Source organism: Leptonychotes weddellii, chromosome 1 (genome assembly GCF_054177405.1).
Source record: "Leptonychotes weddellii isolate Sample4059 chromosome 1, ASM5417740v2, whole genome shotgun sequence".
NCBI lineage: Eukaryota > Metazoa > Chordata > Mammalia > Carnivora > Phocidae > Leptonychotes > Leptonychotes weddellii.
Genome location: NC_138369.1, coordinates 79,838,461 through 79,851,653, shown reverse-complemented (window position 1 = coordinate 79,851,653; position 13,193 = coordinate 79,838,461). Strand labels below are relative to the sequence as shown.

General features: G+C 41.4%; 1 protein-coding gene across 4 annotated transcripts in view; it reads right to left on the bottom strand.

The window, feature by feature from the left end:
- Window positions 1-13,193, bottom strand: part of PCCB (propionyl-CoA carboxylase subunit beta) — a 91,535-nt gene that overhangs the window by 46,690 nt on the left and 31,652 nt on the right. For all 4 annotated transcript variants that reach the window (XM_006727913.3, XM_031035199.2, XM_081826809.1 and 1 more), the window contains 3 exons: window positions 9,052-9,160; window positions 5,352-5,472; window positions 3,269-3,350 (listed from right to left, as the gene is read on the bottom strand). In XM_006727913.3, coding sequence (XP_006727976.1) covers window positions 3,269-3,350; window positions 5,352-5,472; window positions 9,052-9,160 — 312 coding nt within the window. The remainder of the gene's footprint in view (window positions 1-3,268; window positions 3,351-5,351; window positions 5,473-9,051; window positions 9,161-13,193) is intronic.

The window sequence follows — 13,193 nt, the reverse complement described above, 5'->3', positions numbered from 1 at the left end:
GGTGCAGCCACTGTGGAAAATGGTATAGAGGTTCCTCAAAAAGTTAAAAATAGAACTACCCTACAATCCAGTGATCACACTACTGGGTATTTACTCCCAAAATACAAAAACGCTAATTCAAAGAGATACATGCACCCCTATGTTTATAGCAGCACTATTTACAATAGCCAAGATATGGAAGCAGTCCAAGTGTCTGTCGATTGATGAATGGAATCTTGTCATTTGCAACAACAAGGATGGCTAGGGAGTATAACGATAAAAATAAGTCAGAGAAAGACAAATACCATATAATTTCACTCACATGTGGAATTTAAGAAACAAAACAAATGAGCAAAGGGAAAATGAGAGAGAGAGAAGCCAAGAAAAAGACTGTTAACTATAGAGAAGAAACTGATGGTTACTAGAGGAGAGGTGGGTGGGGAATGAGTGAAATAGGTGGTGGGGATTAAGAAGTGCACTTGTGATGAGTACCGGTGACATATGGAACTACTGAATGACTATATTGTATACCTGAAACTAATATAACACCATATGTTAACTCTATTGCAATTAAAATTAAAAACTTAATTTAAAAAACTATATTCAGGGGCGCCTGGGTGGCTCAGTCAATTAAGCATCTGCCTTCGACTCAGGTCATGGTCCCAGGGTCCTGGGATCACGCCCCGCATCAGGCTCCCTGCTCAGAGGGGAGTCTGCTGCTTCCTCTCCCACTCCCCCTGCTTGTGCTCTCCCTGTCAAATAAATAAATCTTAAAATAAAAAAATAAAAAACTATATTCATGTAGATAGTATACTATTACACTTCAAAACCCCCAAAAAATTAACAGTAAAAAACTTTTACAAATAATGAGAACTTAATAGACAATAGGATAGAAAACTGACAGCAGAATCAGTAACTTAAATACACCTTAAAAAATGTTTAGAAGATAGAAAACACTCCCTTTATAATAAAAAGATAAGATACTTAGGAATAAACTTAAAAAATATGAACAACCTATACAAGGAAATCTTTAAAAGAATCCTCAAGGGGGAACAAGTACACTTTAACAAATAAAAATGCAATCTATGTTTTTAGATTGTTCCAGATACATAAGGACGTCAATTATCCCAAATTAGTGCATGATTTTAACAGGACCTCAATAAAAACAACAGGATTCCCTATTTCCACCACCACTGCCCACAAAACAAGACGAACAGATTCTAGAATTCATATGGAAAGGCAAATAAGCAAGACCAGGCAAGGAAACTCTGAAAAAATAGTCATCAAGGGAAACAAACTGAGGGTTACAGAAGGGAGGGGGATGGGAGTAACCGGGTGATGGGTATTAAGTAGGGCATGTGTTGTGATGAGCACGGGGTGTTATACACAACTAATGAATCATTGAACACTACAACAAAAACTTATGATGTACTATATGCTGGCTAACTGAACATTATAGGGGGGGGAAAAAAAAAGAACTATTCCTACCAGATGTAAAAGCATCCTGTAAACTCTCAATAATGAAGGCACCATGGTAGTGGCTGAGTGTTGAAGAGAATGTGAAGCAACTGGAACCCCTTAGATGCTGCTGATGGGGGTGCCAATTGGCATAATCCCTTGGAAACCCCTCTGGCAATATCTAGTAAAGTAAACACATGCACACCCTATGATGTGGTACTTTCACTCCAAGGTATGGATCCAAGAGAAATGTGTAATTTACTTACCAAATTACACAACATATTCATAACAGTCCCAAACTAGAAACTACCCAAATGCCCACGAACAGTAGATCAACTGTGGTCTGTTCATATAAGAGACTAAAGAGACCAATGAGAACAACATGGACAAATCTCACAAACACAATGTTGAGTCAAAGAAGATACAGAACACCATAGGATTCCACTTATACAATGGATTAAAAAAAACAAATAAACCTAATTTACACCGTCAAAAGTCAGGATGGTGGTTTCCCTCAGAGGCTTGCGTGGAAAGAGTGACTGGCCTGAGATCACCAGGGAGGCAGGCTTCTGTTTCTCTATGTGATGCATTGCATTTGATCCATTCAATACACTTTTTTTTGTTACTCAAGAAAAGTATTTCTTCATAATAATTACCTCTGTAACTATATTTAATACCTTAGTCCCCAAGACTTAGTAACTAGAGAAGTCATTAGCAGGTCTGTCATTCAAGAGGGAGAAAACCAGAGGCCAGATTCCAGTGAGGAGGAAAGAAGAGACAAGAGGGCTTTAAATGAAAAGGGAGAGAAGAATTCGGGCAGCAATTAAACTGGGTTAAGAGGGGTTTGGGTTAAGAGGGGTTTTGTTTTTCTTAAAAAGCAGACAAAAAAAAAATCTATGCATGTTTATATATTTATTGCTAGAGGGAGGAATTAAAAGGAGAAGAAATTAAGAGATTTACACAAACTGGTCAAGAAGGCAAGACACCAGATGGGGAAGGATGGCCAGAAGCCCAGGTGGAAGCATCTCATTCTTTGAGTCTGAGGAGACATGGAAGGATGGTGAGATGGAGAAATGGTCACCTACAGGGAGTAAGGAACCTTATACTCTCAATTTTCTCCATGAAGGAAATGCCCAAGTCATCTGACCAGAGTGGAGAGCAGAAATGGAAGGGATTAGATCTAGCCTTAGGAAGTAAAGAAAATAAGAACAGGTGCTGAGAGGAGGTCAGACAGGCACACTGAGGGCCCAGTCCAGCTAGAGTAGGGCTCTGGGGCTTTCCTCCAGTAGCCACAGGCCCCACAGACAGCTGGGGCTCCAAAGAGCAAGAAGAGAATTAGGGGAGCTGATGATAGAGACCCTACCCTATTTTTACCTTCTTTGGGCCAAAAACCTTTTTTTGGACCTAAAACTACCCATGCCACATGTACTTTTGCTCTCCATCTCTCTAGAGAAACAAATGCCCACTGAGCGTAAGGTTCCAAACAAAGGTACCTAACAAAAAGTCTCCCTGGCCTCAACTCCAGACTTTGGGGGCATGGACCCCTCTCTATGCACCTCTCAGTGCTGTCTAAAGACCCCTGAAATCTACTGATCCAATTGGCTCCTCCTCCCTCCAGCCTTCAAGGACAGGAGAGCTGTATGATGGCTACCGCCACTAGCTCTTCCTAGAACACACTGCTGAGTGGCCCCTGTCCTGCACCCACCACATGCTCTGCCTGTGTTGCCCAATGTTAAAGTCTGTGGGTTTGGCACTTCCTCCCTACGCCAAACACAAGGACCACGGACGTGGCTGAGCTAGCACAGGCAAGACTGGCAGATGTGGCACTTACAGAGTGTATGATGTCCACCATGTTGTAGGCTTTGGTCGATTCCAAGGGGACAATTGTGTCAAGCTCTGGAACCATACGGCCACTTTGGATAGAAAAAGAAGGAAATACAATCAACACAGGAAGAGCCAGTGGCTGGGGGATGGGAGAGACATCATGGGGAGGGGAGGAGTGAGAGGATTCTGTCCCCGCTGGGCTTGCAAAGTATACTGAAAGATGTATTCCTTTCTTACCACCATGTCAAACTGAACCTGAGTTTGATAGTAACCCAAAAGAGCTTTGTTTTGACTTACAGGGGGGAAAATGAGCTTATTCTCCTGAATGTGGTTCCCTCATTTATCCTCTCTGAATACCTCCTATAGTGTGGAGGCACTACACGACATTGCAGTGAAGACGACACTGTTTTAGCAAGTCCTGCTCTCACTTCCTGAGACATTAAAAATAAAAAAACAAGGACTTGGAAATGCAAAGTCAGAGTTCTGCTATTGAAAACTGTGGGTTCACATTCCCTATTGGAAAATAAACCTGCCAGAGCTCCTTTTAAAAAAAAAAGAAAAAAAGAAAAAAAAAAAAAACTGCAGGCCCTCTGGTGGGGAGAATCACTGAGGACTAACCAGTCACCTAGGCTCATGGCTCTCTGCTTCCTCATACATCTACGTGGCTGAGCAGGGAGCCCGCCAGGGCCCACTCCCACACCACAGGAGGACTCGGCAGCAATATGCCCCTCTTCCACATGCTCTCATCCCTTCCTGGCCCATGTGGGTAGACAGGGGTTGTTCTGGCCCTGAGGTGTACACCTGGGCTGAAGTTTGGCCTTGGTAAAGCCACATACCCCATCAAGCCCAACTTCCCAGAGAACTCTACACTAGGGTATCAGAGCATAGCCCCACTGGATTAAGTCCTCCCTTACTTTTTATTTGCTACTTATATATATAGCTACTCTGGGATCATATGGGAAGGAGATATGGCTGGGCCTAAGCAGGATATTTAGTCATTCCTAGGCCTCTGGGCCCTAATACCTTCAAATGATGTCCTAAACTTTTCAAGAACCCCAAATAGGATAGATTCTCAGAAAAGGAGGCTGTGCCCATCACTCTGGGTCTGTGACCACCCTCCATTTTGTGACTACACATAATACGCCACTGGTTAGGTCCTCTGAAGGGTGGGGCTGAGGCAGGTAAGAACCCAGGTCCACCCCACAGAGCAGTATCTAAAAATGTCTTCTTCCTATGAGCTAGAATTCTAAATTCCTTCCGCAAAACGAAGTCCAGGTCAAGTGAGTTTGAACTAGTTTGAATCTGAAGTCTGCACCTCAGAGTGGAAACAAAATGGAGAGAAAGCAGCCAGAGATCTGGAGAATAGTTCCCCAGGTGAACCTCTGGCTTTCTCAGTGGTGCCCCCGTATCAGGCAGTGGCCCCAATAGCAAGAAGGAGAGAAAGTCTTCACTAGGTGGCCAGCAATTCACCCTTCCCCTGGACTGCCACAAGCAGAGGTATACAGGCACGTTTCCTAAAGGGCATGCTGTCTACACCATTTCACATTTCACGTCAAAACAAAAAATACTTCCATATCCAATTCTGGACAAATCAAGACTCAGACGTCAACTGGGGTGGGGGGGGGCACTGTTTACTCCCAAGCTATTGATCAGATTTTTTTTTTTTTTTTTTTTAAGATTTTATTTCTTTGACAGAGAGAGCGACAGCAAGAGAGGGAACACAAGCAGGGGGAGTGGGAGAGGAAGAAGCAGGCTTCCCACTGAGCAGGGAGCCCAATGCAGGGCTCGATCCCAGAACCCTGGGATCATGACCTGAGCTGAAGGCAGACGCTTAACGACTGAGCCACCCACGCGCCCCTATTGATCAGATATTACAGAGAGGAAAAAAGTGAATAGAAATAAAATTTTTCTTTGCTCCTGTATTCAGACATGCCACCACATGCCAACACCTGAGCACCTCGCTGGCTCCACTCCAGTCTACTCCAAGCTGCCCCATAGGGTGGGCCCTGGAGGTCCTGCCAGGGCAGAGGAGCCAGAAAAGGGCAAGCCAACCTGCAAAATGAGAGTTGGTGCTGCCTCCTGCAACTTACCTGGGATCATGGCATTCGCAGATGGGAGCTGGGTCCTGATTGCTGAGGGGCAGGTAGTTGAAGAACTCCCGGAGATTACACAAGGCATCAACATCATTTTCAAAAGCTCTGTGGGCAACACCTGAGAAAACAGAGAGGCTATAATGGGCCTGGCCACCTGTCAGCCCAAAGATGCGGCTCCACGTCCACCTGTCCGTCCAAGGGCATGTCTGCAGAAGACTGTGCCAACAGCTCTGCAAGGATGGGACACCACAGACCCCCCACCTTCAGGCTGACCTGCAGTTTGTGCAGCCTGTTCCCTCGGCTCTGCACCCACATCTCAGCAGGGTCACGTCTTTATTCCCCACGGCCCTCATGTGCCATCCCCATCCTGTGCGGGAGTTTTCTTCACACCCTTCCCTGCCACACCTGTCTGTCCATTTCCCTGTTTCCTGCATGACATCTCCCCTAGAGTGTCAGTTCTAACAGGGGAGAGCCCAGGCCCGTCTCAGCCACTGTAGTCCCACATCAAGAATTACACCTAGTTATAGGTCACTTAGCTTTCAATAAAGCTGAAAAATAAAAAAAGAAAAGACTAATGGCCGGCACATGTCATGGTATTCAGGAATGGTGGAGGGCAAGGAGGGGAACCACCTGGCCCTAGTGAGGAACGAAGCCATCATTCCTCAAGAACACTCTGAAATCACAGAACCGCCAAACAACGCCCCAGACATGACAGAGAAAGTAGGGCCAGAAACTCTCTCCCAGACTCCCTGCTCCCACCGTTTCCCCTACCGCCTCTTTTCCACTCAGCAGCCAAACTGAGCTTTTTAAGCCAGATTTATGCCATGTCTCCAATCACCCTCCTTGCTGTTCACTGAATATGCCAGCCACCCTCCCTCCTCAGGGCCTTTGCATCGGCTACTCCCTCCGCCTACACTGTTTCTCCCCTAGACGTTCATGCCGTTAACACCAGATCTGCTCGACTGCTACCCTCACAGTGAGGCCTGCTCTTACCCTATTTCAAACCACAACAATCCCAGGCCCCCTTTACCCTGTTCTACTTTTTCAATAACACAGATTACCTTCTAACATACTGCACAATGTCCTTATTTATCAGGTTGTTTATGGTCCATCTCCTGTGCTAAAACATAAGCTCCACAGAGGCAGGGGTCTTTTTTCTTTCACAAAGGTATTCCCAGCACACAGAACAATGCTTGACACAGGCACGCAATGAATATCCGCTGAATAAAACGTTTCGTGCTCAACACAGAATTCTTTTATTCAAGAAATACTTAAAAATTGGTGCAGCTGCCTTGAAGGACGGCATGGCAGTTCCTCAAAAAGTGAGTTACCATTTGACCCAGAAATTCCACTCCTAGGTATATACCCAAAGGAAACCAAAAAACCTGTCACACAAAACTTGCACAAGAATGTTTACAGCAGCATATTCATGACAGCCAAAAAGTGGAAATAATCCAAATGTTCAACTGATCAATGAATACATAAAATGTGGTACAGTTATATATGGAAATATTATCCATGCTGCAACATGGATTAACCTTAAAAATGGTATGCTAAGGACAAGAAACTACTCACAAAAGACCATATATGGCAGGACTCCATTTATTTCCATTCCATATATATTCAGAATAGACAAATCCACAGAAACAGAAGGTAGATCAGTGACTGCCTAGAGGTAGACTGGGGGGAAATGGGGAGCAAATGCTAATGGATGCAAGGCTTTTTGAGGATGATGAAAAGGTTCTAAAATTATGGTGATAACTAAAAAACACTGAATACATAAAAATCATTGACTTGTATACTTTAAATGAGTATGTCACATGTATAATACATAAATTATATCTCAATAAAGCTGTTTTAAAAACAAGGAAAAATATGTATAGAGCACCATTTAGGCCTTGCTCTGGAGATACAGCTAAATACATCAGATGTCACCAATATTCAACACTATTTTAGATCCCAGTACAAAGAAAAACTGCAGCCAATTAAACCCTGAGACAAGGGTGTGAGGACCAACTGTGGGGCAGTCAGCAAGGAGGAGTTCTCCTTCTAGCTGTATGCTGGAGACAGAGCTGAGCAGAGCTGAGGGCAAGGAATGAGTCAAAGCTGATGCCAACCTGAGGTGGAAAAGGAGCAACTTTGGTGGGTAGGAGGAATCAAGAGCTCTGACTTAAAAAAAAATTAAAAATCAGGGTGCCTGGGTGGCTCAGTCAGTTAAACATCCAACTCTTGATTTCGGCTCAGGTCATGATCTCGTGGTCTTGAGATCAAGCCCTGGGTCGGGCTCTCCACTGTGCACGGAGCCTGCTTAAGATTCCCTCTCTTCCACTCCCTCTGCCCCTCCCCGCCATCTCTTAAAAAAAAAAAAAAAAAAATATATATATATATATATATATATTTCATCAAATGGAAGACTTCACACATGTAAGAGAAATGTAACTTACTAAGAAAGAAATGCTGACATCTAAGTGATAATCCAATGCCTTAACCACAGTACACTGAAGTGTGTAAATTGGTCATAGCAGCTTCTCATCGCTTTGAAATCTTTCAAAGAAGCAATTTCTCCTGCCTTCACTTACACTGCTTATTTCGTCATAGACAATCCTTTCACAACCTGATGTCTTTTTCCAAAAATATATGGAATTCCCATCACTACTCCAACAACAAAGTCTTCATTAATGTCAGATTCATGCCCCACTCCCAATTCTATGCCTCTGTATAATAGTAACCTTTGTTTCAGTCCAAAGAACAGAATAATCTTTATACATTTTGAACTCTGCACGTGTGGCACATAACCTCGAAAAGATGAGAAGCTATGACCAAGTTTGTAAAAATATGGGCCATGACCATCACATTATGACTGTACCTAGCCAAGGGCAATTGGTAATACTGCCATCTAAGACATACCTCAACTTTGGATTAAAAGAAAGTCACAATACAGCATTTTTTTTTAAAGGTTCAACAGTGTGTGTATTTATATATGTGTATATATGTATTTACATGTGTATATGTGTACTTACATGTGTTCATATATACATATATTTATATATCGTATCTCTTGTAACCACCATTTCAGTTAGTTTTAAAATTTTAAAGACTATCAAAGCTTAGTAGTAGCCTGTTTTTGTTTCGTTTTAACAAATTTGAGCTACTAAATCTATCTTTATTATTATATCTGTAGTAAATATACCACACTACAGTGATATTTATAAAAGATTGTCACTATTCTCTCAGGATGCCAACTGATATGAAGCAAATGGTAGAGCTGGTAAATACCAATTTTGTAAAAATTGATATTTGTCATACAATGTTGAGTATGACGTCGAGAATGACGTCGAGTATGACGTCGAGAAGGGCGTCGAGAAGGGCGTCGAGAAGGGCGTCGAGAATGGCGTCGAGAATGGCGTCGAGTATGACGTCCAGTACATTACTACTCAATGGTTAAAAACGGTAAGGTGAGGGGCGCCTGGGTGGCTCAGTCGTTAAGCGTCTGCCTTCGGCTCAGGTCATGATCCCAGGGTCCTGGGATCGAGCCCCGCATCGGGCTCCCTGCTCTGCCGGAAGCCTGCTTCTACTTCTCCCACTCCCCCTGCTTGTGTTCCCTCTCTCGCTGTGTCTCTCTCTGTCAAATAAATAAATTAATTAAATTAAATTAAATAAAAAAAAGAACAGTAAGGTGAGCCTCAAGGCCTCTAACCTGACATGGTGGTATGGGTCCTGGCACCACCAAGCTCCTCCTGAGTAACATCCTCATTGGTGACAGACTTCACAACATCCGGGCCAGTGATGAAGAGGTAGGAGGTGTCCTGAAATTAGAATTACAGAAGGATCAATATAAGGCACCTTAGAGTTGACACAGCCAAGACAAATGCAGAGAAGTTAGTGATGTGGTGACAGAACCAGATTAGGATGCTGCTCAAAGATACCTATCCAAACTAAAGACCCAAGGTTGCCCTGCCTCACTGTCTACTAAGAAAATTTCCACCGTATGGTTCTGTCTCAGCAAAATGATTTGCAGCATGCCTAACATTTCAGGTCATTCATCTGTAAACACCTTAACTGGGAGCCCTTATTCAGAGCTTGCTGTGCACCAAGCATTTTTCTAAAGCACTTCATGGGTTTGTGTAAGTAAGCCTCAGTACTATTTTCACCCCCATTTATAAACGGGGAAACTGAGTCACTGTGACAGTATATATAGTTTACCTAAAATTAACCAGCCACCTTAAGCCATTTGGAGAACATGACAATCAATGCTTTGGGGTTTTAAGAGGGTGACATTTAATTTTTAGTTTTTAAAGATAAAGGCATTTCATAAAACATTAAAAAAAGAATAGGAGATACAGTAGAATGTAGGTCTATATCCAAGCCCTTATTTCCAGGCCTCCAATTTCCCTCCCCAAAGGCAACCACTGTCAGTTTCTCTCCTTGCAAGACATCCATGCATATGTAAGCATTAATATTTATCATTAAATAGTAATATTTAATAATATTGTCCTCTTGGGGCACTTGGGTGGCTCAGTCGTTAAGCGTCTGCCTTCAGCTCAGGTCATGATCCCAGGGTCCTGGGATCGAGCCCCGCATCGGGCTCCCTGCTCCGCGAGAAGCCTGCTTCTCCCTCTCCCACTCCCCCTGCTTGTGTTCCCTCTCTCGCTGTCTCTCTCTGTCAAATAAATAAAATCTTAAAAAATAATAATAATAATAATAATAATATTGTCCTCTTATTTTCTTTCCAGCACAGTGTCCTACAAAAATTGTTCTGAAACTTCTTGATGACCATACTGTATCAGGACAGTAGAATATGTATAATAATTTAATAGTCACCTACTGATGGTCCTTTAGGTTATTTCCAGTATTTTGCTATAACAAGCAATTCCACAGTCAATATCTTACTACAGTCATCTCTGGCAGCTCACTGTTCATTTTCTTTGTCCACTTTTCTATTGGATACTTATTTTTATGTACTGAGGAAATTAGTCCTTAGACTAATATGTGTTTTATTAGTCTATTTTATGGATCCTTGGCTTGGAACCCTGCTAGAAAGGTCTAGCTAGAAAGGTTTTTCTTTCCCCACTCCACACAGGCTCATAAACAAATGTTCACAATAGCTTTATCTGTAACAGTCAAAAACCAGGAAATAACCCAATGTCCAATCAACATATGAAATCTCAAAATAATTATACCAAGTAAAAGGATCCAGCACCCACCCATCCTGCCACCCACCAAAAAAGAAAAGTATATACTTTTTGTATGTGTTTTACACATAGAAAATGTCATTTTGAATGATTCTCTTTATATAACATTCTAGAAAATGCAAATTAGTTTATTGTGATAGGAAGCAGATGAATGGTTACCTGAAGACAGGGTTGAGAGGGAGGGAAGGATGGATTACAAAGATATATGAGGAAACCTTTGGAGGGGGGGTGGCTATGTTCATTATCTTAATTGGGGTTATGGCTTCACAGTTGTATACATGTGTCAAACTCAAACTACACAACTTAAATATGTGCAGATCATAGAATTATATATCAAAGGTGTAAAAAAAAAAAAAAAGTGGAACTGCAAAGAGCCAAGAATATCCCGTACCACTTGAAGAAAAATAAAGAGGGACAACTTGCTGTACCAGCTCTCAGTATGTGTCATTCAGCCCCTGTCACGAAGACAGTGTGGAGCTGGTGCAGGGATAAGCGAACAGAACCCAAAAGAGCTCAGTGAAACATTGATATATGGACGCTTGATTCATGATACAGGTGGCATTACACAGTAGGAAAGGATGCGCTTTTCAATAAAAGCCTCTCAGTCAATTAGGTAACTGTACTGAAAAAAATTAAACTAGCCTCTATTTCATATTATGTGTAAACTTCAATTCCAACTAGATTGAAATGTAAATGTAAAAGGTAAAATAATAAAGCTTTTAGAAAAGAAAAATGATCTTCATGACTTTGGGGTAGAAAAAAGTTCAAGAATTAAGATACACTACCCATAAAGTACACATTTCACGGTGGTTCCCCTATCAAAAGAGCATAGAAGCCAGCCTGAAGGGACTCCCACTGGCTAAGTGAGGACAATTTGAGCATGAAAACAAATAATGCTAGTAATGGATTAGAAACACCTGAGTAGAACAGGAAATCCAGGAACCCACTTAATAACAAATCCGCGAAATAAACAAATGCCCAAGGAAGCAGGGCTCTTCCTTAGGGTAGGATGCCAACTGATATGAAGCAAATGGTAGAGCTGGTAAATACCAGTTTTGTAAAAATTGGTATTTGTCATACAATGTTGAGTATAACATCGAGAATAATGTCGAGTATGACGTCGAGAATGAGTATGACGTCGAGTATGACGTCGAGTATGACGTCGAGTATGACGTCGAGTATAACGTCGAGTATAACGTCGAGTATAACGTCGAGTATAACGTCGAGTAGCCTCCTGGCATGGTCTCTATCTCCCAACAAGTATTAATCAGTTACAAAAGGAAAAACAATAACTACACAGCAGAGAAACCAGACAACACCTTGAACAGTGATCATATATCACCGGTGAAGGGCAGATGGACATCACTTGCCTCTAGATGTGATCATCTGAGCAGGATACATCACTTACATGGTAGACACACTGGGATACCTAATCTGAATCTAATCACGAGGAAACATGACGTAAACACAACTGAGGAACAATCTAATAATTTGTTTTGTAGCCTTCAAAAATGTCAGTATCATGACAAAGTCTGAAGAGCTGTTGCAGATTAAAGGAAGATTAATAGGATAGGACAACTAAATGCAGTATGTGATCCCCAAATGGATCCTTTAATGGAAGAAAAAAAATGCTATAAAGGACATTATTGGGACAACTGACCAAACAGAATCTGAATGGCAAAGAGACTAAAATATTATACAGAATAGATTATATATTGGGCACACATAAAACAAGTCTTAATAAATTTAAAAAGATGACAAAAACAGTTTGTATTTACAATGGGATGAAACTAGAAACAGAAGGAGAACTGGAAAATTCAAGTATGTGGAAATTAAACATCACACTCTTTAAAAAAACCACTGTGTCAAAGACAAAAATCGGGTGAAATTGGAAAATAACTTGAGACAAATGGAAGTGAAAACACAACATATAAAAACTTATCTGATACAATAAAAGCAGTGCTAAGAGGGGAAGTCATAGCTGTAAACACACTAGGAAAGAAGAAAGATCCCAAATAACCTAACTTTGTACCTTAAGAAAAAAAGAACCAACTAAACTAAAGTTAGCAGAAAGAATAAAATAAAGATCAGAGCATGAAAAAAAGCTAGAAAAGCAAGATATAAATAGATACACACACATACACACACATACATCCCTCAATGGAACCAAAAGTTCATTCTTCAAAAAGATTAGCAAAATCGACATACCTTTTGCTAGATGGACTAAGAAAAAGAGACTCAAATTACTAAAATAAGGAATGAAAATGACATTACTACCAATTCTACAGAAATAAAAAGATAAGAGTACTATGAACAATTCTACACCAAATTGCATAACCTAGATGAAATGAACAATTCCTAGAAACAGCAACCTTTAAGACTAATCAGTAACAAATGGCTTCACCAGTGAATTCTACCAAACATTTCAAGAAGGATTAAACATCAATCCCTCTCAAACTCTTCCAAAAAAATTAGAGGATGAAACACTTCCTAAGTGTTGGAAGGTCCACCATTACCTTAATGCCGAAGCCAGACAAAGACAGAAAAGAAAGCTACAGATCAATATCCCATATAAATACTGATACAAAAATACTCAAAATACTGGCAAACCTAACTCAACATTTTAAAAGAATTATACAACAAGACC